Source organism: Lagenorhynchus albirostris, chromosome 2 (genome assembly GCF_949774975.1).
Source record: "Lagenorhynchus albirostris chromosome 2, mLagAlb1.1, whole genome shotgun sequence".
Classification (NCBI taxonomy): Eukaryota; Metazoa; Chordata; class Mammalia; order Artiodactyla; family Delphinidae; genus Lagenorhynchus; species Lagenorhynchus albirostris.
Genome location: NC_083096.1, coordinates 171,871,063 through 171,898,769, shown reverse-complemented (window position 1 = coordinate 171,898,769; position 27,707 = coordinate 171,871,063). Strand labels below are relative to the sequence as shown.

The following is a 27,707-nucleotide window of genomic DNA, read 5'->3' as shown; positions in this document are numbered from 1 at the left end:
CGGGTGCTTCACCCACAAAGCCTTGCAGCGATAGTCAGTGGGCTGGACAAGAACCCGGGAGCCATATTCCCATGGCCTTCAGGAATAAGAGCTGCCCCGGTGATCCCTGAGGTGTAAGATAGGACTTGAACTCCTGTATCTCAGCCCAAGGGCCAGGGCCAGGAACGTGCAGCCCATTCCTCAACCTGAAAGACTGAGCCTGGGAGTGTGGCCGGAATTATTCTGGAAGAGTCCACCAGATTCAGGTTCAAATCCCAGCTCTGCCCTGGCCTCACAGTGAGACCTCAGGCCAGGGATGGGTCCCAAGGCTGCCTCCGTATCCGCACAAGGATGCTGGGACTCAGGGGGCCCCTCCCCAGGGAGGCAGGGACACAGACAGACTCCCCATTCAAGACCGCTCTCCAGCAAGGCCACTGGAAGCCACAGGCTGCAGGTGACACACTGTGCTGGCCACAGCCTCGAATGCTAGGTCTTGCCCTACCAGTGATCCTGCGCTGACAGTCTGCTGGGGAGGACAGAGGATGTGACCTCCTCCTTGCCAGCCAAGCAGGCAGCTCTGCTGGGGAAAGGAAGTGCTCTGAACACAAAGGCCACTCTGCAGCTGGAACGGGGAGGGAAGAGGCAGTTCTCACTGTGTGGGGCCTTGGGGGCTGGTGAGGGCCAGGCTGGGACAGAAGGGACAGAGCAATAACAACTCAGGGGCCGGCACCCCACTTAGCCCTCGGCATGCACCATCGCACTGAACCCTCTTTACTACCCGTGAGCTAAGGCTGTCATCCCCATTTTACAGACATTTTACAGATGTCATCCCCATTTTACACCCATCCCTGGGGTGGTGATGGGAACCCAGGCGATCTCACTCCAGGATCAGAGCTCCCACCCAAGTGAAGGCCCCGATCGCAGGCTGACAATGCAGCCGAGGAAGAGTGAACAAATAATTTCTTTTTAATTTCCCCATGGATGTATTATGCCTTAAGGCCCAGAAAGGAACAACCTACACGTTGGGGCTTCCCTGAACTCAGCATCAGGTTAATCGTGGCTCTGTCAGTAGCCTGGTGAGCTCTGACCCCAGTTTTCCCAACTTGAGTAAGTCCTGATGTTTTAAACATCAACGCTTTCTTTAAAGGCAAGTGTCAAACCAGTTGCAATGTAATATCAAGACTTTCCATAGAAAACTGTGTACAGATCCAAACCTACTATTTGTTAGGGCCCAGCCCCAGGCTGGGGACTCAAGAAACATGGTCTTTGTAAAGACTGGGGGATCAGCCTTTGTGGTTCACCCAACTCCTCACTGTGGGCAAAGTTCTCAGACCTCCAACTCCAGGGCTCACCCCAGAGAAAAGGGGATGGGAATGGCCCTCAGTGGGCCAGGCTCATCAACAACCCTGTGGGTCTCGTCATCCCATTTTATACAAGAGGAAACCAAGGCACAGAGAAATGCACAGCTGAGCACACGGCTGGCAGACAGGGACAGTAGGTCAGTCGGCCACTCAGTCAACACCCCAAGATGCCAACGCCAGGCCTATCTCAGGAAACTGCCTCTGGTTACGAGGAGACAAACCCAAGGTGACCTCAGGTGTCTCTTTTGTAGGCCAAGAGAGCCTCATCTGCAGCACTGAGGACCCAGATGTCTGGTCAAGGGGCACGGATCGGTCTGTGTGGGCTCCACTTTGACAGGCTCTGAGGCCTCTTCACTCTACGTTCTCTGGCCTCTGCAAGTTTTCCAAAGCCCTCCTTAAAGGACCAGCAGCCTCCAGAAGGATCCCTTAGCCCAAGGGTTTCAAAGGAATCCTGTTTAGGGGACCTGGGTTCTAGCCCCTACTGTGCTGTGTGACCTCAAGGGAGCTGCTCTCCTTCTCTGGGCCTCAGTTTTCTCATCTGTAAAATGGTCATGGGTATGTGGGTGGGGGTAGAGAGAAAAAGATAAAACACTGAGGGACGGACTCTCAGAAGGTCTTCTTCAAAAGACACCAGGCACATTTAGTCATCTGGGATGACAGGGGAACGACGTCTCCTAGAAGCAGGGGGATAGATTAAATGACCTCAGAGAGAGCCTCAAACCCTCTGGGCCCACCAGAGGGTATGAAGAAGGCACAGGTGTGAGGGAGAAGGGGCAGGTGGGGCAGTCAGGTGGGAGAGGTAAGGTGAGCAGCCTAGCCTCCCCAGCTCACTCCCCAACCGGTGTCTAATCACAGGCCTAGACCTTGATAGGGGCGGGGGAGGCTGAGGCCCCCATGACGGCTTTGACCTCTAACCTGGCAGCTATCCCTTTCACCAGGCAACCTCCCCTGTCACCCAAACTGATGTCAAGACCCCAGGCCCATAGTACAAGGGGTCTGCCTTGGACAGAGGTGGGGTCCTGACCCCAGGTCCTCCAAGTCCACAGCGGGTAGAAAGAGGCTCTCGGCCCCATACTCACAGACACACGCGCACACCCATGGGCTCACGCACGGGCTCACAACGCCCAGCAGCAAACAAAAAGCCCCCCACCAAGGCCTGGCATTGGGCGGGGGTGGAGGACAGAGACCCCTCACAGCCCTCCCCTGCCTCCAGCCATAGGGAACAGAGACCAAAACAAGAAAGAAGGGAAAGAGGGAAAGGAGAGAGGAGGAGAGACAGCAAAACAGAGCAAAGAGAGCCAAGAAGGCCATGAGGAGGGAAGCAGGCCAGAACGGTGGAGAAGAAAGAGCAGGCAGGCCAGGTTCTGGCTGTGTCCTGACTCCAGCCCGGGCCTGGGCTGTGCACCAGCATGGCAATCTCAGCTACAGGTCTTTGCACAAGCTGTTCTCTCTACCGGCAGCACCCTTCCCCCTTCTCTTCCACTCTTACTGGACCTTCAAAACACAACTCAGCTGATATCTCCTCCAGGAAGCCTTCCTTGACTGGCCCTAAGCTGGCTCAGCTGTCTTCCAGAATCCCTGGATTTCAGGCACTACAGGGTCCCACCAGGGTCCCGCCTAGTGCTCCAAGGCTCTCTCTCTGGTCCAGTGTTCTGACTTTGCAACAAGCTTTCCCCACATCTATTCCAGTCTCAGTCTCCACCCACACCCTGCCCCCGGATGGCCTTCTGCCCATTTAACCACAGCAGGCGGGGACAAAACGGGGGCGCCAGTGGGCCCCGGGAAGATGTACCGACTCTGCCCAGAGAGAGGCCTGTCTGCTGGGGAATTTCACAAGGTCCACTTAGACCCAGCTCTTCCCCTCCCCCTAGATGGCAAACAGGTGGCAGCGAGCCAAGAAACTCCTTAAATAACCCAAGTAATAAAAATGCCAATTAAGAGGGTGGAAGGCAGTGTCTCCACTGTGGGGGCGTCTCTCCGTCGCGCAGCAGATGAGCAGGGGGCTGTGTGCACCTGCACATCCTGCAGTCAGAGCACGCAGGCCAGAGAGCGCTGAGCAAGCATCTCAGAGCCGCCCTGGAGACGGCCCCGACCCAGCACAGCCCAGGCCAGGGCCCCAGTGCCACCGGAGTGCCCCCTTGCTTCTCTCCCCAGGACCCCCAGCCTCACTGAAGAATCATCATGGCACATATATACACTACTACGTATAAAATAGATAACTAATGAGAACCTACTGTATAGCTCAGGGAACTCTACTCAAGGCTCTGTGGTGACCTAAATGGGAAGGAAATCCAAAAAAGAGGGGATATATATGTATACATATAGCTGATTCACTCTGCTGTACAGTAGCAACTAACACAACATTGTAAAGCCACTATACTCCAATAAAAATTAATTTAAAAATCATCACAGCAGCTGCCAGTGTCTGAGGGCCGTCACCTCAGTCCCTTTCTCATGCCACCCATGCAATATGCCTATCCATCCCCATGTTGCAGGTAAGGAAGCAACGACTCTCTCAAGGTCACAGAGCTGATAAGCAGTGGAAACACTCTTGGACTCCTCTCTTCCCAGCTTCCAAGTTCCACACAAACGCTCTGCTCCGAGCTGTTTAGTTCCAAAGGTTTTTGTCCTTTGACTTGGGATCTAGGGGAGATGTGATATAAAGGCAAGGGGAGGACAAGACCTTTCATGGAACTTCAAGTAGCCCCAGGTTGCATGAGAAGTTGGAGAAGAAACAGCAGTGTGGGTGTGGCCCAGGGCTTCCGATCACTTAGTCACCATGGGCACAGCACTCAACAGTTTATAAGATGCTTCCACAGGCATCACTTCGTTTAATCTTCCAAACGGCCTCATGAGGCCAGATTTATTACCCCCATTACACAGAAGGGAAAACTGAGGCTCAGAGCAGGAAAGCTGCTTGCAATGCACATGCCCCTTCCCGGGTACCACACAGGATAAAAGGTTGGATCTGGAGCCTGACTTCCTGGGTTCGAATCTTGGCTCGCCACTTCCTGTCTTGGCCTGGCTTCCCTCAATGTCTCTATGGCTCAGTTTCAGCATCTCTAAAATGGGCTAATGATAGTATCCAACTCATAGAGTTGTTATGAGGTCATATAAATTAAATATTTGTAAACTGCTTTCAATGGAGCCTGGCAAAGGGTACATGGTATATAAATATTTTTAAAATTAATTACTATTTATTGTGCCTCTAGTATGCATATGCACTATTTGGGCAGGTACTTGTCACGTGACATTGTCCCATTTGTCTGTGTCCCCAGACACTGAGCTCCTGAGGGCAGGGGCTGTGTCTGCTTCACCCCGGTGCCCAGCATGGGGCCTGGCACACGGTGGGTGCCCAGCCACTGTCCAGAGAACAGAACCTTGGTTTCTCAGACACCCACACCCAGCAACCTCATCTTCCCCAACAAGAGGCACAGAATGACTGTAACAAGTTCCCTATACCCTGGCAAAGTTCACAGCACCAACCGAAAGCAAAAGTCAGACCTGAGCCCAGCTTCCCTCTGGCCACCAGAATGTCCACTGCTCTCTCCTGCTCGTCATCAGGCAGTGAGAGCCCCTGACCACTGCCCTGGGAGTGCTCAGGAGCTGGGCGTGAAAAGGAGCATTGAAACTTAGAGTCTGAGACCCACATCCAGTCCTGGCTTTGCTGTGTGACTTGGGGCAAGTTAATTTTCCTCTCTGAGCCTCGGTTTCCATCGTGCAGGGTTGTCACAAGGTTTAAATCAGATCACATGGAAAGTGCCTGACAGGTAACGATTAGTGTTCCTAGCTCGCCATCCCTTCCCCCACCCTCACCCCCAGGTCTCCCAGCCTAGATTTGCCAACCCAGGAACTCCCCCTCCCCAGAGCTCAATCCTCAGAGATCAGGGGGGCTGGCCTGCCCTCTATGGCAGCCCAGGAGGCTCATCTGCCTGCATTGCCAGTGATTCATCGGCTTCACCAGAAGTACTCTAAAGTCACAGCAGGAAGTCTTCCCTGCATGGTGGCCACCTCCCGTTCCGCCACCCGCCCCGGCAATATTGTGACAGGTGCCGGGGAGACCCACACCTCAGCCTGCCTCCCGTCTGCTTCCTCCACCCAGCCTCCAGGCCGCATGAGACGAAGCCAGCCTGCGCCTCTGCCAGGCAGAGCACTGAACTTGGGGTCTGGAGACCCAGGCTGGACTCGTTGGGAGATCTGGGGCAGAGTTCTTCACCCTTCTGAAACTCTCATCTGTAAAATGAACAGAATCAATCCTACCTCTTGGAATTGCTCTAATAATTAAATCTCACTTATTTAAAGAATTCATCACAGAGCTTAGCACGTAGTAGGTACTCAATTAATGGTGGCTATGAACTCACTATGATTTACTTTATTATTATTTTTTAATGAATTTATTTTATTTTATTATTTATTTTTGGCTGTGTTGGGTCTTTCTTTGTTGCTGTGCACGGGCTTTCCCTAGTTACGGCGCGCAGGCTTGTTATCACGGTGGCTTCTCTTGTTGTGGAGCACGGGCTCTAGGCTCGCAGGGCTTCAGTAGTTTTGGCAAGCAGGCTCAGTAGTTGTGGCTCACAGGCTCTAGAGCACAGGCTCAGTAGTTGTGGTGCACGGGCTTAGTTGCTCCGCAGCATGGGGGATCTTCCCGGACCAGGGATCGAACCCGTGTCCCCTGCACTGGCAGGCGGATTCTCAACCACTGCACCACCAGGGAAGCCCCTCAACTGATTCTTATAACAACACTGGGGAGCAGAACGCATAAGAAAACTTATCCCCACTTTACAGAGCAACACATCAAGGTGCAAGAGATTAAACGGCATGCACAGAATGCAGATCACTCCAATAGAGTTATAGAGACAACACTGTTCCTAGGGCACTGGGCGAGCCCATCTTCCCAGTGTCCTCACGCCCAGGTGGGCAACACCCCAGGCAAGCCAGGACCACGACCTGGACTCCACAGGGCTCTAACTGGCCCCTGCTACACCCCAGGGGGCTCAGCCAGGCCACAGGCCCTCAAGGGAACCTGAGGCATTTGCCAGATTTACTATTGGGTGACAACTACTCTTGTACCAAGAACTAGAGCAAGAAACTACATCCTGCCCAGGAAGCCAAGCATGGGTGCCCACTGGGGTTGGGAGGGCACTGCCCTGGCAGGCAGGCGGCAGCATCAGAAGTATTCACCAGCCTCCCACCTGGCCTGGAATCTTCTAAGCACCAGTCCTGCCAAGAGGCTTCACAACCCCCAGATGCTGCCAGCAAGGTCATGGACTATCCTCTCCCCAGGTTCAAGCCCCGTTCTTGACTTCTGCCCAACTCACAAAGCCAGCACGGCTCACCCCTTCTGCCCTGTGAAATCTGGCTGTGTAACTCTTGGAACTTCACCACCTACAACATACTGTAGCTCTGTGAGCCCATTTACTGCTCTCACAATGTTGGGACACAGATCTCAGCATCCCCTTTTTCCAGATGAGGAAACTGAGGCTCAGAGAGGCAAAGTGATAGCCCAAGCTCATTCAGCTTTTAACTCCTGCACTGGCGGCCCAGCATGTGGCACCAGGAGACAGGTATTCATTCAAATTTGTTGAACTGATGTGTCAGGACTGGAGCGCGTGTCTCCTGACTCCAGGTCCAGACCCTGCCCTCCACACGCTGTGAGTCCGCCGGATGTAGAGTCCATGCGTGTCAGTTATTGTGTCAACCCAGCCTCACTGGGGCCTACCAGCACGCAGCAGCCGGGCACAGAGCGCCCCTCACTGCACAAATACTTGCTCAGCATGGACTCTGCCCAGGCCCTGGATGGGTTCTCTGTGTACACGGCGAAGAATACAGACCTGGAGCCGGCCCCCACAGAGCTTACAGTCAGTGGAGGGGGCAGATACATCCCAGGCAATTACAATTCAGGGTGTACGGTCCTGTGATGGGGAGGCAGTGGGTGCTCAGGAATGCCCGATGCAAGAAAGTCAGGGGAGAGCAACATATCCTGACCCTGAGGTTACAATAGGACTGCCTCCTTCCCTGCTGTGGACCTCCTGCCATCTATGACCTGGGAAATAAACGGAGCACCAACCCGGTTGAATCTCATCAACGTGATCGAAAGCCAGGACTCCACATGCAAAGTCCGCAGCCTCCGGTATCACTGACACATGGCATGGTTCAAATCAATTCCCTTGGAAGTCCATGCATCTCTTAGCAGCAAAGGATGTGTGCAGGTTCTGGGTCTACCCTTCTATGTCTTTCAAATACCGACACGTGTGGGGATGCAGCCACGGGCTTGGAGAGAGAGTCTGAGAGCGCGCTTGTGCGTGCGTGCGTGTGTGTGTGTGCGTCTGTGTGTGTGTGTATGTAAGCTGGTGGGGCCCAGGGGCCTGTATCCGGTGGCCAAGGCAAAAGCCCCGCCTCAAATTCCTGGGAGAAGGAATCTTCAGTGTCAGCTGTATCCCTGCTTCCTGCTTCCTGTTTCCTTTTCTTTTCTGGGACCTCATTCCCCTCCTTCTAGCATGAGGCTCTGAAAAGCCCTCCCAAATTTGTTCCCAAAGAGTCTGCCAGCCTAACCCAAGAGACTTGGAATACTGAGGAGCTAAATGAAGGCGGGGTTGGGGTTGGGGGCGGGGGGGGCGTGTTTCTTTTAAAGGAGGTTGGGAGAAAGGGCAGAGGGTGGCCAGAGATTCCCGGAGGCACAAATCAACCACTAAGAGTAGGAAGAACAGCCTCCTTAGATGCTGGACAAAGAAGTAGCCCTTTCTCCCTCTGCCCCCAGCACCATCTCTGGCGCCTTCCACAGGACAGAGAGCGACGATGGGTCCTGAAATGGATGTGTCAGTCCAGCACTGTGCTGAGAAATCCTTGTAAATGAAGGGAACAGATATTGCAGGGGCGGGGGGAGGGCTCTGGGATGGGGGACGTCCCGGGAGCTTCATGTGCCTTAACACATGAGCTTATTTACTCCTTTCCGGTCCCTAGGGGAGTTATTCTCCCTCTTTTACAGAAAGCAGTGTCTCAGGCAGCTCAGAGAGGCCAAGCAATTGCCCATAGTCCCACAGAGAGTGGCAGAACCGGGATTCAATCCCTTTTTCCACCATCCCAGCCTGCCTCCCAGGAAAATCGGAAATAAAGAATCCGTATCAGCAGCTTCGGAAACAATGGAAGTGGCAGGGAACGGAGCCCTCTGACCAGCTTTCCGGGGCAGTCTTGTGGCTTTGGGGCACTTAGGGGCCAGCACCCACCTGCTCAAGGGCCTCCCAGCACATGACGGGAAAAGGCAAGGGACGCTCCAGCTGGCTCACCCACCAGCCCTTTTTGGAGCCCTCCATTCGGGCCCAGCCGCTTCCGGCTCATGATCAGAAATAGCCGTGACAAAAGTCCCGCCTATCCCTGAAAGTGGCTTTTTAAAAAATGCTTAAAGGCAGACACATAAAAAGGTGGAGAGAATTCTGCCAAGCCCCAGTGGAAGGCAAATGATGCGGGCATCCCCTCAGGGCAGGGAAGAAAGCTCTCAACGGCAGACAGAAGTTCTGCCTGGCTCGGCTTTGTGGGTCAGCTCCCTCTGGGCCTCAGTTTCCCCAACTCTAAAATGAAAGTATTTAGCTGGATCAGCGATTTCTTGCTTTCTTTTCTTCTAAACTGTAAAACCCTGGTTTCCAATCAAATCTCCCTCAGAATATTAATCTGAGAATCATGAAAGTGGAGCTGCTGTGTTTGATGTTGGCCGAATCCTAGGTGGTCAGCCCCCCAGACTGTCCCCAGAATCACCCTCTTCTAGACTCCAGGGCTCCAAAGAGTCCACTTGCAAACCACTAGGCTAAATGATCACTGTGGTCATCCTGGCTCTCAAACAAATCTCTAGGGAAAACAAACCAAGACTTTCAGGCTGACTGGAGTCAGGGGCACAGACACTCAGCAACTCGCAAGGGGAGGCAACAAAACCAGCTGGTTCCAAACCACACGGGGCCTGAGGCAGGAGAGGGGGAGGCCCGGAAAAGAGAAAGGCCACACTGTCATCTCAGGAGGCAGAAAGAGCAGCCCTGAACTGGGCCCCTCCAAATCACAGACCGAAATGTAGAGCGAGCTGGCAGGGATCACCTAAAGGAAACCTGTTGTGTATAGGTAGGGGACCTAAGGCTCAGAAAGGGCAGGAATTGGCCTGAAGTCACACAGCGCCTAATGGTAGAGCCAGACCTGGAGTCTGGGTCTCTAGGATGCCCATTTAGAAAACTCTCTGCCTGTCTAAAGTTTATCTAGTTTCAGCAGGAATCTCCCAGGGAAAGGCCCCCCAGCTTGCAAACTCAGAGCAGGGTATTTTGGTAGCACTGCATGGTGACAGGGTAGAGATGTTTGTTTTGGTTTTCAAATCAATGCTTGACAACCTTGTCGGCTACAGTTTCAGTGACCACATTTCCCTCATGGTAAAGAGCTCAGAGCTGATTGGACCAAAAGGAAACCAAAGCAGGAGTGATCGGGGCCAGGGCCCAGTCACCCCCAGGCCAGGGGCTCTGGTTTGGGTTGGTATTTCCAAAGCACGGATCCTGTAGCGCTGACAGCACACAAGATGATGTGACGTAGCACACAGGTGACTTGTTAAATTTACATTTTATTGACTATGTATGTGAATGGATATACAAAATGTAGTCTACCCATACAGTGGAATATTATGCAGCATTATAAAGGAATGTACTGCTGATATAAGCTACAGCATGGATGGATTGCACAAGCATCATCTAAGTGAAAGAAGCCAGACACAAAAGACTACATACCGTATGACTCCATTTATATGAAATGCCCAGGAAAGGCAAATCTATAGAAATAGGAAGCATATCAGTGGTGCCTGGTCTGGGGTGGGAACAGGGATTCACTGCAAAAGGGCAGAAGTGTTGCAAGGGTTCTAGAACTGGATCGTGCTGATAGTTGCACAACTCAGTGGACTGGCTAAAAATCATTGAATTGTACACGTAAAATGGGAGAATTTTATGATATGTAAATTATACCCCATAAGGCTATATAAAATATTTTACGTAAGAAATAATATGGATGGTGGTACATGAATATGGCCACAGTTCATGGAGGTGGAACCCCAAAAGTCCCCAGCTTGGAGAACACTGAGCTACACAACCCAAGTTGCCCTTTGGAGACGCAGAATGAACATCTCCAAGGCTGCGAGTTCCTCCAGGTGGACCAGAGGAAACCCTGGAACCTTTCCTTTCCCGGCACAGGCTCCTTCTGTTGGCCACTGCTTGGGGCTCCATGCTAGACATCCTGGAACGATCTGAAGCCTTCAGTGGCCAAGAGCCCAGGTAAACACCTTGGTCTCATTCTCTTATGAACAGGAGATCAGAAGTGCGCAGGGAGTTCAAACTCAGATTTACATATTGTCAAGGCTGGGAAGACCCTTTGAGATCATCTAACCCAGTGGTTCTTAAGCTTTTCAAAAAGATGATCATATGCCTGCCCTCTTCCCAAAAGAAAATTCTTATGATAAACCCAAATACAGAAACAAGTAAAAACAGAATGTTACTTGTATAAATTTATATTGTAGGCTCAATGATATAACAGTTACCTATTCTAAATTCAATCCATGAGGTTGATGAGGCTATTTTGATCCATTAACATTTAGAACTGGGATTATGGATGACAGGTCCACCTTCGCTTTAATTCTATCTCTGGTTTTGGCTACAGAGTATTAAGAAAATCCTGACTCACACAGATTAGTAGCTACAAACGGGACCAGCTTTAAGCAGTTTGCTTTGTAATCTCAGAGTTCTCTTCTGACAAAGAGAAGGCAGGGGAAGGCTCTAACTTGAGGCCAAGTACTAACAAATCAATGTTAAGTAGACTTCCATGAGTTAACAGTAAGAACTTAAAAGTGACTGAGCACACTTTTATGACCATTTTAACATTTTTAAAATATTAACTTTTATTTAATATTCAAGGAACTGCCTAAGGTATCTCTGAGGCAGCCTGGGGCTTCAGGGACAGTTCTAGACCACCCTCCTCTCGCTTTTACAGATAGGGAAACTGAGGCTCAAAGACGGGAGTAAACTTGCTTTGAAAAAATCCAACTTGAGCCCTGAATCAACTTCAGAAAAGATGCATCTCCCCAGTTCACAAAAAAAAGAAAAAAGATGGGGAAAGAGAAGGTACACACTCACCCCAGAAGGGCGGGAAGAGAGACACCCACACTCCACCTGTCTCAGCAGCGCCCATGTCACTCCAGGCCAGTGCCAGAAGCTGACATCACACCCCACACCCTGGGTGCAACTTGAACAGGGCATTGCTCAATGCCGACCCATCTCCCTCTAAGACTGGGCACAGTTTTTTCATCTCCTTAGTAGCCAGATCCCCAAAGCACACACACAATAAAACAAACACAGCGCAAGCCTGGGGCATGACGACACAATCAACAGTGGCAGACAGAAGGGCCCATCCCTCCAAGTTTCACCATCAAGACCAAGCGCCTGTTTCTCTGCCCCACCCCGAGGAAGCTGCCCACCAGGGGCAGAGAGGTGGCCTCCGCATGGCGAGGCGCCAGGCCATTCTCAAGTCCTCAGGAGAAACAACCAGCCCAGAAGAGTAGCTTGCTCCCCGCAGGGTCCAAGACCTACCCCCAGGAAGCCAGGCCCTGCATGAGAGACCTGAGACTCCAGGCAACTGCTCCCTGACAGCTTGACAGAGCTGATCATCTTTAATAATGTCAAGTTGATTACTGTATACCTTCCAAAAAGCACCACCAGCCTACCTACCCCTTGGGCAACTGTGGATGGATTTTATTATTCCCATTTCTCTGATAAGTAAACAGGCTTCCGAGTGGTTCCGTGACCACGTGGTTCAGCCAGTGGTTCTCACAGGCAGCTAATGGAGCTGGAACTTGAATCCCGCCCAGTGGCCAGCCTGCCAGTAGAGGAAAAGGAAGGAGACCCATGCCCAGCTCTCTGTGCTCATGTGAGCACTAGGACTCGAGGAATGGAGGAAAGAAGCTTCTCAGTGCATCCTCCAAGCCCTGAAGTTCAGAGCCACAGCTCCCAAGGCAGAGCTGCCCATGCCTGGGACGGCAGAGGGCCCTGCCCCTATCCAGGCCTGAGATGCTACAGACAGACCCCTCTACACTTATCAGAAGGCCGATTTGACAATACTGTCAGCCAGGCTGCAGGCAGGAAGCAATGTCAGTTTCCCAGCTAGGGAATCTGGGCTGGGCAGAAAGGTGCCAGCCAGTTCAGCAGGCAGTCTGTGCCATAGTCCAGCAGAGACAGTGGTCTGGGTCCATTCGGTGCCCAGTCTTCCAGCCTAAGGTTATCTCCTTCTGTGGGCCTTTAGGGCTGAGTTTGTTGGGGTCCAAAAAACCATGAGAATTGGGGGTGGGGAGAAGAGAGGTGAAGGTAGCTGTTTCTAAAAGCTCGTGGCCAGTCTGATGTAGGTCTGGTTATCCAGCCCAGCCAGCTGGACCTTACAGAGCTGGAGCAAGACAGCAGACCCTGGCCTCAGTGGACAGATCCGACCATTCTTAAACACATGACTTTTTAATTCAAGGAACAAGAAGCCAGTGGATTACTTAAGAGTTATTTCTTTTCATCCATTGACAGAGGAGAGCCCACCTCCTACATCCTTGGGAAAATACCTAAGCTGGAAGACAGACTAGCCAGGTAGTAGTTCACATCCTGGCTTCACCACCTATTAGCCAAGCCATCTTAGGCAAGTCACTTGCATCTCTGTGCCTCGGTTCTCTCATCTACAAAATAAGGATAAGAATGCCCCACACTTTGCGTTGCCATGAGGATTAGATGAGATCACGGAAAACACCAATAGTCACTATGTCACCTAGAAAACAATGTGCCTGGTCCAGTGACGGAGCGGAGGTGTCCCCCACCATAGTTAGCACCCGCTCCCATTCTTGGAACTAGATAACTGAGTTTTCCAAGCGTGTGTAGGGCGTTCTGCAAATACAGCTTCCAGCCCACCTGCCAGGACCAGCTGCCGCCCCCGGCCCCTCCCGAACGCACACATTCCTTGGCCGCGGAGACAGGGAAGACCCCCCCGGCCGGGAGTGCGGGGGCAGGAGCGGGGCCCCACTCACCTCCGCTTGTACTCGTCGCGCTCGCGCTTCACCTTGGCCAGCACGTTGTAGAGCGCGCGGATCTCGGGCGTGATGGTGTCGATCTGCACGCCCACGCCGTCGGGGTGCACCCACGACACGCCAGGGCCCTGCACGGTCTCCACGCCGCCGCCGCCCGTGCGCCGCACCTGCGTGTAGCTCCAGATGGTCCCGGGCAGGCGGCCGTAGTGCTGCGGCTGCGAGCCGCCACCGGGGGGCAGGCCGCCCAGAGCCGCGGCGTTGGCGTTGGCTCCGGCCGCCGCGCCGCTGCCGTGCCCGCCGCCGGGCGCGGGTGGCTGCAGCAGTTCGGGCCCGGTCTGCACGGCCTGCTCGCGGGAGAAGGTCTTGTAGCGCAGCCTCCGCTCGCGCTCGCTCTGCTGCTGCTCCAGCTGCTTCTCCAGCAGCCGGTTGCGCCGCTCCAGCTCGTGCACTTTGGCCAGGAAGCAGCGGAAGCGCACGTTGAGCCCCTTCAGTAGGTGGATGTTGGAGCCCAGGTCGTCCCGCAGCGCCGCCGTCACCGGCGATGGCCCTGGCCCGGCCCCGCCGCCGCCACCCGCGCCAGGGCAGGTCCCCCCGGAGCCGCTCGGCGGGCAGCCGGAGGCCAAGGCCATCTCCCCGAATATCAGCGAGTTCACCATGCGCCAGCTACGCGGCTCAGGGACCCGAGCCCGCGGCTCCAAGTGCGGCTCCAGCTCCAGGCAGGGATCCCGGCGCGGCCGGGCCAGGGAGGGCGCAGGATCCAGCGCGACCTGCCGGTCGGTTCCAGATGCGCGCCAGATGCGGCCTCCGCAGAGACAGCGAGCCGGACCGCCCCCGGATGTGGGCGCCGAGGCGAGGGACTGGACTTCGGTCGTGGTGGAGGCCGCGGCGGCTTGCGCGAGGTATCGAGGATCGCTGGTACCGGCGCCGGGGCTGTCAGAGACGCTGTGGAGCCTCCGCGGTATTAGCGCGCAGAAGACTCTCAGCCTGCACTGCCCCTCTGCGGCGGGCCCCGCCCACTGCAGACACAGGCCCCGCTCCCAAGCTCGCCCCGCCCACCCCGCCCTCCTCTGCGGCGCTCCCAAAGCTGGAGGCAGGGTCCCCGAGGCCCGCAGCGCCGGGCCCCGCCTACGGCCCCGTGGCTCCTCCCATTCCCGGGCTCCACCGTTTTCTCGGCTCGGTGGACTTGCTGTCTGCAGCTTTGGCTCCGCCCAGCTCCGGGCTGGACCACTCCCTCCCCTGCGCCGGGTCCAGCCCTCCAGCCAGGCTCGGATTCTTTGCCCGGGGACACAGACCGCAGAGCTGCACCAGGCACGCGGTTAGGTGGAACCGCCGCAGAGCCAGCCCGGCCTCTTAAAGGGACAAGCAGCCACGGCAGCGCTCGTTTCCCCCTTTAGGAGGTCCCCTCCCCCACGTCCTCTGTCAAGGAGACCCCGCTTCTCTTCCACCCCACCCCAACTCCCCGGCCCCAGATTACCACGAGGTGAGGGAGACCTCGGCCTGGAAGAGCCGGGGGACCAGAGCCTCCGAAGGTGTATCCGCACCCCACCCCCACTCCAGCCTGGGGCGGCCTAGTTCGACCTTCCCAAGATAAGGCAGCGTTTCCAGCGGCAGGTCCCCCACGCGGTGGACCCGGGAGCGCTCCTCTACCGCTTGCCCCCGCCTCTAACTGCGGGCCTCGTCGTCCCGAGACTGGCCTGGGCAATGCCGAGCCCGCTGGTCCTCGGGTCCAAAGATGTGCCGCACGGATGGTGGGGACAGGAGTGGGGAGACTGAGCGAAGACCCTCCCGGAATGTGACACCCGCAAGCTCCGCCTGGGCTGCTGCCGCGCCCCCGCCCTGAATGACCACCTCCCCACCACCGCACACTCATATGCTGAGATGCAGCTGACCCCAGAGCGGGCCATCGAACTGCTTGGGGGGCAGCTTGAGGGCAGAACAGGTATAGAGGGCGGAGCCCACCAGAGGACGCATTCATTCATTCATTCACTCATTCATTCAAATCTGTTTTCATATTTACCACCGTAAAGACGAAGTTCTCCAGTCTCCTGGTGTCTCTTAAACCAGTTTGCAAACATCTATGGTAATTTTTTGAACGCTAATAGTAGTTCCCATTATTGAGTGCTAAGTATACGTCAGGTGCCATAGTTGTTATCCCGATTTTACAGAGGTCGCTGAGACCAGAGAAACAGCGATCCATCCCAAACACATGCTCTAACCCGCCTACCGATGCTGCTGGCCTCTTGTCCATTTCCCCGTTGGATCCTCACCACAAACCTCAGAGGGCCATCATCAAAAAATCTAGAAACAATAAATGCTGGAGAGGGTGTGGAGAAAAGGGAACACTCTTGCACTGCTGGTGGGAATGTAAATTGGTACAGCCACTATGGAGAACAGTATGGAGGTTCCTTAAAAAACTAAAAATAGAGCTACCATATGACCCAGCAATCCCACTACTGGGCACATACCCTGAGAAAACCATAATTCAAAAAGAGTCATGTACCAAAATGTTTATTGCAGCTCTGTTTACAATAGCCAGGACATGGAAGCAACCTAAGTGTCCATCATCGGATGAATGGATAAAGAAGATGTGGCACATATATACAATGGAATATTACTCAGCCATAAAAAGAAACGAAATTGAGCTATTTGTAGTGAGGTAGATGGACCTAGAGTCAGTCATACAGCGTGAAGTAAGTCAGAAAGAGAAAAACAAATACCGTATGCTAACACATATATATGGAATCTAAGAAAAAAAAAGTCATGAAGAACCTAGGGGTAAGACGGGAATAAAGACACAGACCTACTAGAGCATGGACTTGAGGATGTGGGGAGGAGGAAGGGTAAACTGTGACAAAATGAGAGAGTGGCATGGACATACATACACTACCAAATGTAAAATAGATAGCTAGTGGGAAGCAGCCGCATAGCACAGGGAGATCAGCTCGGTGGTTTGTGACCACCTAGACGGGTGGGATAGGGAGGGTGGGAGTGAGGGAGATGCAAGAGGGAAGAGATATGGGAACATATGTATATGTATAACTGATTCACTTTGTTATAAAGCAGAAACTAACACACCATTGTAAAGCAATTATACTCCAATAAAGATGTCTAAAAAAAAAAACCTCAGAGGGGAGGTAACCCGTACCTTTGAACACCTGCGGCTTGCACCGTGTGCACATAACCAGATATGTGGCATGTTCCACATTCTTCAGGCTGCATTTTTTGAATTGCAATTTAATTTTTGTCTTGTTATTAATTTTTGTGTTTGTTCCATTTCTTTGTGTGTAAGTTTGCGGGCAGGTACCCTGTCTCACAGGGACAATGGCTTGGTGTTCTCAGTGACAGAAGAGACACAAAGGAGACACAGGCATACTCTGGGGTGAGGTCGTGGCTGTGATGTTAGTCGGCTGTTTAGTCACAGGAGCAAACCCTCCCCAGTTTCCTTCCCTCAACCCCCAGTTCCTTGCTCCCTTCTGAAAATAGGCTCACCTTTCCAACACTCAGAGCTGAAACTCACCTGTCTTGAAACATTTCTCTTTTTAATCCAACCCAATGTGGTCACTGCTCTTCACTCTTTGTTCTCTCCTCTCTTGGTGATTTTCTTGTTTAACCTAAAGAATCAAAACCCTTTGCCTTAAAACAGGAGTTCACGGACCCTGGGGGGGATGAGGATAGAATTCTGAGAGGTCCATGCCATGGACAAAAATTATATCTTTATTTTCATTAATCCCTAAATGGCATTCAGCACCTCCCTTGATCATGAATGCAGGCAACAAGTAGAAGTCCCTGTGATTTTGTCACTAATAGAAATCACAGGTATTTTCACATCACCTTCAGTTTCTATATATCTCAAAGTATCACTTAAGCTACCACGCTCTGAAATTAAGATCGTATTCGACTCACCACTAAATCTTACTTAATGTATTAACACATGTTACTATATCACAAATTTTTTTAGTACTTTGATAGTTGTATTTTAGTAAAATTGTTTTCACTGTTGTCCGAATGCAATTTTTAAACCTTTATTATGAGGTGGATCCACAGGCTTCACCAGATGCCTAAGGGGCCTCAACCCACAGAAAGGGTTAAGAAGCCACACCTGGGGAGTGGTTCCCTGCTGTCTTTTCTCTGAAGGATCTGCCCTGACAACAGCATTGCCCTGGAATTGGAGTGTGAAGCCCTCCTGGAGGGGCGGGGTGGGGTGGGAGGCACCCAGCCCTGTCCTGGGCCTGGAGAGATGCAGACATTCCAAGATTATTTTTTGAGCTCCTGCTTTAGCACAGACCCTGCCCTAACACTAGAGAAACAGCCGTGAGCAATACAAGAGCTCCAGGAGCCCTGGGGGAGCTAATGGAGACAGACAACCCAACGGACCATCCTGAGACGGGGGCCGAAGTGCAGCGGAGGGAAGCCTGACCAGGAAGAGACGGCTGCGCAAGGCCAGGAGATCCAAAGGAAATGGACGCAGTGGTACCTGGACTTGAAGGGCTTTTCTAGAAGCATGATTTGTGCAAACAAAATGGCTAGAAAGTAGTTCTGTGGCCACATAGGTGCAAAAGCGAGATGCTAGGTATCTTGCTCTTTGTGGGCGAGATGAGAGGGGAGGCCAGCCTAATGCCCTTGCAGCTAGAGCGACCAACTGTCCCCATGTGCCCAGGATCGAGGAGTTTTCCTGGATGTGGGGCTTTCAATGCTAAAACCCAGAAAGTTCCAGGCAAACCGGGATGAGTTGGTCACTCTTCTTCCAGCCCATGTAGTTCCTGAGACTCCTATAGCCAGAAGTCATGGTCATCAATGTCAGCCAGACAGAGCTTAGAGTGCAGCAAGCCCAATGCTCCCATTTTAGAGACAAGAGAATTGAAGCCCAGAGAGGGGTGGGAACTAGCCCCAGATAATTAGTGGCAAAGCCTGGTCTAGAATTCTGGCCCCCACTCCCTCTCCAATACTCAGTACCACCCCAAGCCAGACAGTGAAATCAGTGGTCCCTTCCCTTCAGCCCTGGGTACCCTCACCTCCCCCATCAATAATCCAAAGGGGCTACAGATGGGTCCTCACCAGGTGGAGGGAGGAGTTGTTCCAACAGACAAAGGAATATCCCCAGGAAGGATGCCAGCCTCCACTTGCTGACCAAGGATGGGTTTTCTTAGCAGGATACCTACCCATGGCCCTCAGATTCACAGCAGTGTGTCTGACCTGCCTGGCCTCTTCTTCCAGAGATGGGCTTTTGAACAAAAGTTGGCTTAGGTTTGTATCTCTGCTCCAGCTGTGTAAACTGGCAAGTCACTTGACCTCTCTGAGGCCCATCAGTGAAATGCGTATGACTTCACCCACAAGGCCCTTATACCCTCTGCCTCTGCCACCTGCCCTGTCAAAGTGCCAGGCCCCTGGCAGACTGTCAATAAACAGTTACTGAATGAATGAACAAAAGAAAGAAAGAAAGAAAGAAAGGAAAGAAAGAAAGAAAGAGAAAGAGAGAGAAAGAAAAAGAGAGAAAGAGAGAAAGAAAAAGATAGAAAGAAAGAAGAAAGAAAGAATAGTCAAACAACTTTCATTTTCCCTACTCTAGCCCTCTGCCATTTCACCAGCTAACTACCCCCTCATCCTTCAGGTCCCAGCCTCCCTGTCCTCCCAGCACCTGCCAGGTCTGAATGGGGTTGCTTCCTCTGGGCTATACCAGCACCATGCCTACAACATGACAGCCCCAGATACACTCTCTTGCCATTGCTGGCTTTTTCATTGTCATCTCCACCCCACCCCCGCCCTACCCCCCAACACCTGCTAGACCGTGATTTCCAGCAGGGCAGGGATCTTGAACAAGACAGGTCCAGTTCACTACTGTACCCCCATGTTCTGGCATGGTGCCTGGCACATAATAGGTGCTCAACAAAGATGAGTTTAGGTAAACAACTGAATGAGCTGTTGGCACTGGAAAAAATTCCTGTAAAGTGCCTAAGAGGTGTTCAATAAGGGTTAGATTTTCACTTTTTAATTACATTTCTTGGTTTGACAACTTTATTGAGGCATTTTTTTACATATCATACAATCCACCCACTTCAACGGTTTTTAGTGCATTAACCAAGTTGCACAGCTATCACTATAAATCAGTTTTAGAATATGTCACCTCTCCCAGTATGATCTCTCCCTCACGCCATTTACTGTTACTCCTTGTTTCCACCTCCTGCCCTGGGCAACCACTAATCTACTTTCTGTCTCTTTAGATTTGCCTTTTGTGGACATTCCCTATAAATGGAATCATACAATATGTGATCCCTCGTGTCTGGCTTCTTTCACTAAGCATCATGTTTTTGAAGTTCATCCACATTATGGCATTGGTAGGGCCTTGCTTCCTATTGCCAATCTCTTTTAAAATTTCGGTAGTTTGAATTTTTCATTACCTTATTTACTTTACTTTTCTGCATATCAGTTCCTCATCTGGAAATAGGACTAATAAGAGTAGTTACCCCGGTGGGGGGTTGTAAGGGTTAAATGAGTTAATGCATATAAAGTCAGCATGAAGTAAATGCTCAATAAATATTAGCTATTATCACCATAATTTTTTTTCATTCATTTTGCTTATGCCAGTGTGAAAAGCCCATAAATGTCTTAAGAAGCAGGGGAAAAAATAAGCGTCTCCCATGATCCCACACCCAGTGGCCCTCTCTGGCATCTGAGCCCAGTCCTACTGCCAGGGAGAATGAACTGCCCTCCCCCTGAGTCCCCCATCCCCAACTCCAGGCTGCAGTTTCTAGAATACTCCCATCAGGTTTCTTCATGGTGAAATGAAAGAAAGCAATAAAACATGATGGCACAGAGGAAAGGGAGTGGTTATTAGTCCCACATGATGCTACAGGTGAAGATTAATCCCTTACAAGGCACAGGGAAATTCTCTAGATGGCCCATCTCACCTCCCTAAAAACAACAATGACAATAAAAACAGTCAAAAAAAAAAACTCTGGCAGAAAGGGCGACTTCGGCAGCATGTTGCCCAGCCTCATCCCTCCTGGACATCTGCAGGCTTACAGCTTAAGCTGCCTGTTGGCTCAACAATTATTCTGGGTAGGTTTGCCTTCCTCGTAAAGGGTGTGGGTTTCACTGATGTCAGGGCACCAGAGTGTCCTGGCTGCCTGGACAACCCTGATCTTGGTCAGCAGCCTTGGGGGAGCCCTGGTGGCTTCCAGCACCTTCTCCAGGCCTCCGCAGGCCTCTCTCATGAAGGCCAGCTGGGCTGTATGGCAGTGTGGTTACGAGCAGAGGATGCAGGTCCAGGCTCAATCAGTTAACTGTGTGACTGTGGGCAAGTTACTCAACTGCTCTGTGCCTCAGTTTCTCCCTCTGTAAAATGGGATGGTAGTAGTTCATGGGGTTACCCTGAGGGTGAAACAAGTCCACAGAGCTGAAAGCAGCACCTGACGTGTATCAAGCACCAGCTGTCATGAGTCAACATTCCCCAGCACCCTGCCAGGCACCGTTCTAGGGAGTGGTTTGAGCTCCACGAGGCAGGAAGTCAAGGCGGAGGGTTGCAGAAGCCTAAGCAGGGTCATGCAGGATCATTTTAGGGGGAGCCACAAATTTGGGGAGGCCCTTGCTTTCAGGCCTTATTCCTTCATTTCCACATGACTGGCATCTGTTAAACATCTTCTCTACCCTGACTCTGTCACTGAAACCCTACCTGTTAAAGATCCGTCTTACAGATGGGGAGCCTGAGGCTTAGGGGGTGAAGGGCCTACCCCAAAACACACAATCAATGGCACAGTTGAGCTTTGAACCCAACTTTTAAGTCCAAGTCCCATCCGACCTGCTCCAGCTCCAGCCTCTTCCTCAACAACCCGGAGATGGAACAGTCAGATATTGATCTGAGAAGTGAGCCGCTGAAGTGAGTTCTGCCACCCTGTTCCACAGTGACGGCCTTCGAGTGAGTAGAAAGGGGCACAGAGAAGCGAGGGGCAGGAGCTTCATCAGATGAGCCCAGAGCCACGATGAGAAGCAACACCATGCAACCCTGCCTCTGGGCCTTTGCACATGCTGGCTCTGCCTCCAGGGACACTGGTCCCCTTCTCACTAGCTAGCACTTACTTATCCTCCAGATCTTGGTTTTGGTAGCAGTCTCCTTCTTCATTTGCTGTCTTGTTTTGACTTTGCATTAAGGGATAATGTACGTTCAGCAAATATTCTGTGCATGGCTCAACGAATTTCTGTGTATGCACACCCCAGGGTACTCCACACCCAGCTCATTTCCCACACACAGAAGGCTCCCTGGTGACCCCATTCAGAGACACCTCCCAAAGGTTATCCGGTTCTGACTCTTCTCACCATGGATTCCTTTCTAGCCTCATGTACACAGAATCAGACAGCAAGTTTTTTTACTTCTTTTGCTCAATCTTCTCTGTAAGAGATCCATCCATGTCGTTGAGTGTGGCAGCATTGTATTCTTCTTCTTTGCTGGGTAATAACACATGCTATGAACATGTCACAATGTATTTGTCCATTCTACCACGGTTGGACATTTGGGTGGTTTCTAGTTTGGGGCTATTTGGAGTATAGCTGCTGTGAGCCTTCTCATCTCTGTCTTTAGGTGAACATAACACTTGTTCTTCTTGGGTGGAAATCAAGCGACGGGATTGCTGTGTCGCGGGCTATGTGTATGTTTAGAGTTAGTAGATCCTGCCAAACACTTTTCCAGGTTGGCTCTGTAAATGTACACCCCCCTCAGCAGCGTATGAGAGTTCTGATTGCTCCAAATCCCAGCTAATATTTAGTACAGTCAGAGATAAACAAGTAGGATTTACTGAATAACACAGGGAACTCTATTCAATAACTTGTAATAACCTATAATGGAAAATAATCTGAAAAAAATACATTAAAAAATCACATTGCTGTACACCTGAAACGAACACAATATTGTAAATCAACTATACTTCCATTAGAAAAAATATTTAGCATAGTCAGTCCTTTTTTATTTTAAGGGTTAGGGTTAGGATTAGGGTGAAGGGTAGCACTTACCCCTAGAACCACTCTGCACCCCCAAAACCAGGATAGCTAGGGGCCTCTTGCTCTTCCCCGTTGTAGATTCATCTGTCTGTAGCATTCCCACCAATTCCTTGTCTCCCTCATCTCAAGAAGGGAGGGCTCCTTGCGGGAGGGAAGGACACCATCTATCTGACCCGGAGCTCCTTGGGAAGGAGAAGCAATATCCTGTCGCCCCAGTCCCAGGCCACTCACCCTCTGCCAGTGTAGCCAGAAGACCAGCCCCAAGGATGCACGGCCCCTCTCTTTGATGTGCCCTAATCCATTTCGAGCCCAGAGCTTAACAAGATGACTCCTTACTGGATGTGTGATACAGGACCTCTCTGCGCCTCAGTTTCCCCATCTATAAAATAGGAATGAAACCTCTGCCCTATAGGGTTGTGGTAGGGGCTAAGTGAAATGCTATTAAGTTCCTGGGAGGGAGCCTGGCAGAGGGGGATGGCTCTCTGAGGTCACTCTAAAGCCCACAGCCCTCTCTCAGAGGAGATGACCTCTCAGGCCTCATTCTTCTCCTCGTCGGAAAGCTCTACAAAGGGCTCAGCTGCGTGATGCGACATGTCCATCTCTGTCCAAAGAGATGGGCCCCTGACCTCAAGAACCAACAGGTACTGAGAGTCTTCGCTCTGCTTCACATGTGGCATTTCACTTATTCCTCACGTTGTCCTGCTCAGATCAGTTCCAGCAGATGTAGTTTGTGTGCCAGGCATCGTATAAGTGCTACACGTGGATCATCTCACTCTATCCAAACCTCGTCAATTTGACGGAAGGACCTCATTCCCCTTTTACAGATGGAGAAACTGAAGCTTGGAGAGGAGAAGCTAGATTCTTTGCCCGGTTCCAAGGCCTGGAGATCCAAGGTCCAAAACCTTAAGCCAGGTCCTGCTTGGATACAGCAAAATCCACACCAACCTCAGGGTGAGAGAGGGCCCTGCAGCTTCATGAGGGACCAGGATGTGTGGATTGTTGCCAGGGAGGCCCTGGGAGTTCCAGAAACCACAAGGCAGGCCTGACAGGGGAGTCCTTACCCCGTGGGGACGCTTCTGCTTCTCTACTGGCTTGCTTTGCTTCCATTAGGAGGTGAGCTAGGTAAATCCCCACGTACCTTACCTCTGATTTCTGGTTTGCAAACAGACTTTCACGTGTCAGGGAAATCCCTCAGAGGAAGGCAGGCAGGTCCTCTGTGACCTCGTGGTCCTATTTCTGCTGAAACAGACATCCCAGCAGTGGGGACACCTCCCGCCTCCCAGGAGGCGGCTGTCAGCAAGGAGTGAGTCAAAGCCCTTATTCCCAGTAGGCCTGCCACTTCCAGCGCCATGAAAAGGAGGAATACGTCTGAACTTATCCCAGGCTCTGGTAACAGGACCAGCTCCCTAATTGTCCTTAACGCAAGTTTGAAATTATTCGCCACAGAAGTCACCACGTCAGCCTTCTTGGTGACTCCCCCGATGGCTATTTCGTAACTGCAGAGACCTCAGCCAGCCAGAGGCTTCCTCGGTCTACACCTGCCCTGCACCTTCCAGCCCAACTTAGATGATAGGCAACACCTCGGTGTCCAGCAACTGGGGATTGACTACGTATGTCATGGCACATCCATAAGAAGTCATACTCAAGCGATCCTAAGGATAATACCCACTTATCTTTATTGGCTTAGAGAGAGGTCCTCCAGTTACCACTGAAGTGAAAAAGCAGACTGTAAAACCGTATCACTTATATGTGGAATCTAAAAAATAAAACAAACTAGTGAATATAACAAAAAATAAACAGACTCACAGACACAGAAAACAAACTAGTGGCTGCCAGTGGGGGAGAGGGAAGCGGGGAGGGACAAGACAGGTGTAGGGGAGTAACAGGTATAAACTATTATGTATAAAATAAGTAAGCTACAGCATGGGAATACAGCCAGTATTTTGTAGTAACTGTAACCTTTAAAAACTGTGAATCGCTATGTTATACACCTGTAACTTGTGTAATATTGTACATCAACTATACTTCAGTTAGAAAACGAAAAAGCTATAAAACCCCACTTTTTAAGTATTCGTCTTATGTCTGTGGGTTTGTCTACGTGTATAGACACAGGAAAAAAATCTGTAAGGACATGCAAAAGGTCAGCTGATGGTTTTTGTTCTTTTACCTACCTTTCTGTGTTTTCTGAATAATAATAACATATATATATATATGTATATATAAAAAACATATGTAATAACAGTTGCAAGCCACAATGGTAAGGACGACACCACCATCACCTCATTTAAGCCTCACATCATTTGACAAAGCCAAATTCTTTCCCCATTTTTTTTTTTTTCGTTATGTGGGCCTCTCACTGTTGTGGCCACCCCTGCTTGCAGAGCACGGGCTCTGGACGCGCAGGCTCAACGGCCATGGCTCACAGGCCCAGCCGCTCCGCGGCACGTGGGATCCTCCCAGACCGGGGTACGAACCCATGTCCCGTGCAATGGCAGGCGGACTCCCAACCACTGCGCCATCAGGGAAACCCTCTTTCCCCATTTTAAAATGAGCACTTATTACTTTTAAAAGGAGAAAAATAGAAAAGGTATTTTCCTTTGAAAAAAAAGTTATTGCATAACATAAAAGGCACTGGGCCAGGTGGAAGATCTAAAGATGCGTGGGATGTGGCCTTTGACATCAAGAAGGTTCCAGCCCCAGGTCCCTGAATAACTAGACACTAGTTCACCTCTAGTAAGTGGGACCAAGAGAGGCACCAAGCAAAGTGTTATGAGGACACGGAGCAAAAGATGTAGCTTCAGGGGCAACAAAACAATTTGGTTAGCACCTACCATGTGCCTTCTCTTCTGAGCATCTTATCTCATTTTGGGCTCACAATGGCCCTTGAGGCGGGCATAACTTCTGCCGTTGTACTCACGAAAATATCCAGCCTCTACAAGGCTCTGGGACTTTCCCAGAGCTGTGAAGCTAGCAATAGTGGAGATGGGATCCTAACCTCTGGCTCTAAAGCCAATGCCTTCTCTCCCACTTCTGACACTCCCACCATTCCTGGCTGGGAGGGGTGTTCAGGACAAAGCAGCTTCTGATTCTAAACTTGCTTTATAAAGTAATATCGCAACAGCAGGAGAGGCAACAGAAAGCAATTCTCTCTCCAGGCCTCCATTTTCCCACCTTTAAATCAGAGGCAATAATACCAACATCATAGGGCTGGTGTGAGGGTTAAAAGAGAAATCCAACGTATTGCCAGACAGAGGAAGTAGAGACAATCATGTGTATAAAGGATCTTGAAAACACGCCTGGTGTACACTGAGTGCTCGGTTAAATAGAGGCTGTAGTGGGCTCTGAAGTCAGGCTGCCTGGGTTTGCGCCCCTTCTCTGCCACTTACTGTGTGACATGGGAAAACGTACTTAAGTTCTCTGTGCCTTACTTTCTTCATCTATAAAGTGGGGTGACAATAAAAGTCCCAACCTCATGCTTTGTTGGCACAATTAAATAAGGGAAAGCACATAAGGGATTCACATGGTAGGTGGTTCATAAGCGGCCATTATTGTTATTAATATTATTTTGCACTGCAAAGACTTCCGAAGTCATCAGAGCCTGATCCTTGCTGTTAGGGGTTTTAAAGGACCTCTTGAAATGAAAACATCCCCAGCAGGAGCAGGAACACCACTGGTTTCCATCTGCCGACCTTTTGCAAAGAGGAAGGTGATGGTGTCACAGATAACAGTGAGAGATGGAGAATCAGGGGTCAGAGGGGCTTTGGAGGGAAGGGGAAGAACCTCTCCCAGGAGAGCCTAAACTGGGAGGAAAGGTCACCTCGGGCATAACTCTAACATTTAGCTCTTCTCCCAGCCCAATGTGAGCAGCTGAAGATCAGGCAGAAAATGGTGATTAAGTATAGCTCACCTTGCCAAGCACTTGTTAAAGATCAGGCACTTACTTCCCTCAGCTTTATTCACACAGGCAATCATTTAATCCTCATGTGATGCTATGAGCACATGCTCACATCCCCATTTTACAGATGAGGAAATCAAGGCCCAGGAAGCTCAAATGACTTGCAAACGTCACACAGCTAATTTGTGGTCCAGACAGTATTGCAACTCGGGCCATAAAAAGCCAAAACCCATATTCTTTCTCTAACCCCACAGTCTGTCCCTTTGACTTGTACACCCCCGATATGGTGGATGGACAGACCCCTCCCTTTATCCCCTGGTCTACCAAAGTCAGACGGTCCCCACCTCCCGTGCCGCCGAGGCAAGCCTCTGCCATTGGGCTGGAATCCATCCTCGGGACCTTCTGGTCTCCTTTGGAGACAACGACTGGGGTTGTCTGGGGGAAAGAGCTAGTCTGGCCAGTTGTCAGGAGCCTCCAGATCCCCGCCCTCCTCTGGTGGTCCCATTCAAGGTTAGCCACCACGCCTACCTGTCAGGGAGGTTCAAACCACCTGGCCCACAGGCAGGATTGACGTCTGTTTTGGAGGAGGCTTTGGGGAGGCACAGCTCATCCCCTGTGACCCAGACATTGGTCACCTGACCTGGAGTCCAGATCCGCCTCCCTGTGCCCAGCCATGCCATGGGTCAGATAAGAGGGTGGCGAGCAGCTAGAGAGATGCCTCTGGGGGAGCCAGTAGGACACAGGGTCAAGGCCCAGGGCTTGTGACACCTGTTTCTGTCCTGCCACTCACTCAAGTGTGAATCGCCCCTCTCTGGGCCTCAGCCTTCCCAGCTGAAGAGTGAGGGGTTGGAATAGCAATCTCCCAGGACCTTTCAATTCCCCCAAAATTCAGTGGTTCTATGATAGAATTCCCTGCCTTCTTGGTGTCCACAAAGGAACAGGAAGGAACAATCCCTACTCTCAAGGAATTCAAGTCGGGTGGTGGGATAGTGGGAAGACAGTGAGCTTTGTAACTCCCCAGTTCAAATCCCAGATCCAAGTGTTACCAAGTCCAAGCTGGTACTGCTTACTGCATGACAGGACAATAAATCAAGAGACAAGTCGTTGGGGCCAGGAATAGCGACTTTATTCGGAAAGCCAGCAGACCAAGAAGGTGGTGGACTCGTGTCCTAAAGAACCATCTTGCCTGAGTTAGAATTCAGGCTTCTTTTATACTAAAAGGGGAGGGAGTAAAGTCAAACATTTCCTGGCTCCAGTCAGCCTCTGGAGTCATTCACGGGTAGGCCTGGTCAGGATGTTTCCTGTGAGCTAAACAAAGGTATTTGAGCTTAATGTCATTACCTGGGAGGCAGGGTTCTCAGAGAGGGGCCATTATGTATAATTTAAGCTTATAGGCAACATCCCTTTAGTGATTAACTTGTAA

At 51.3% G+C, this 27,707-nt stretch overlaps 1 protein-coding gene across 1 annotated transcript in view; it reads right to left on the bottom strand.

Moving 5' to 3' along the window:
• Positions 1–14,360, bottom strand: part of IFFO2 (intermediate filament family orphan 2) — a 49,107-nt gene extending 34,747 nt beyond the window's left edge. The window contains exon 1 of the mRNA XM_060141266.1: positions 13,402–14,360. Coding sequence (XP_059997249.1) covers positions 13,402–14,057 — 656 coding nt within the window. The 5' untranslated portion in view covers positions 14,058–14,360. The remainder of the gene's footprint in view (positions 1–13,401) is intronic.
• Between the last annotated feature and the right edge of the window lie 13,347 nt (positions 14,361–27,707).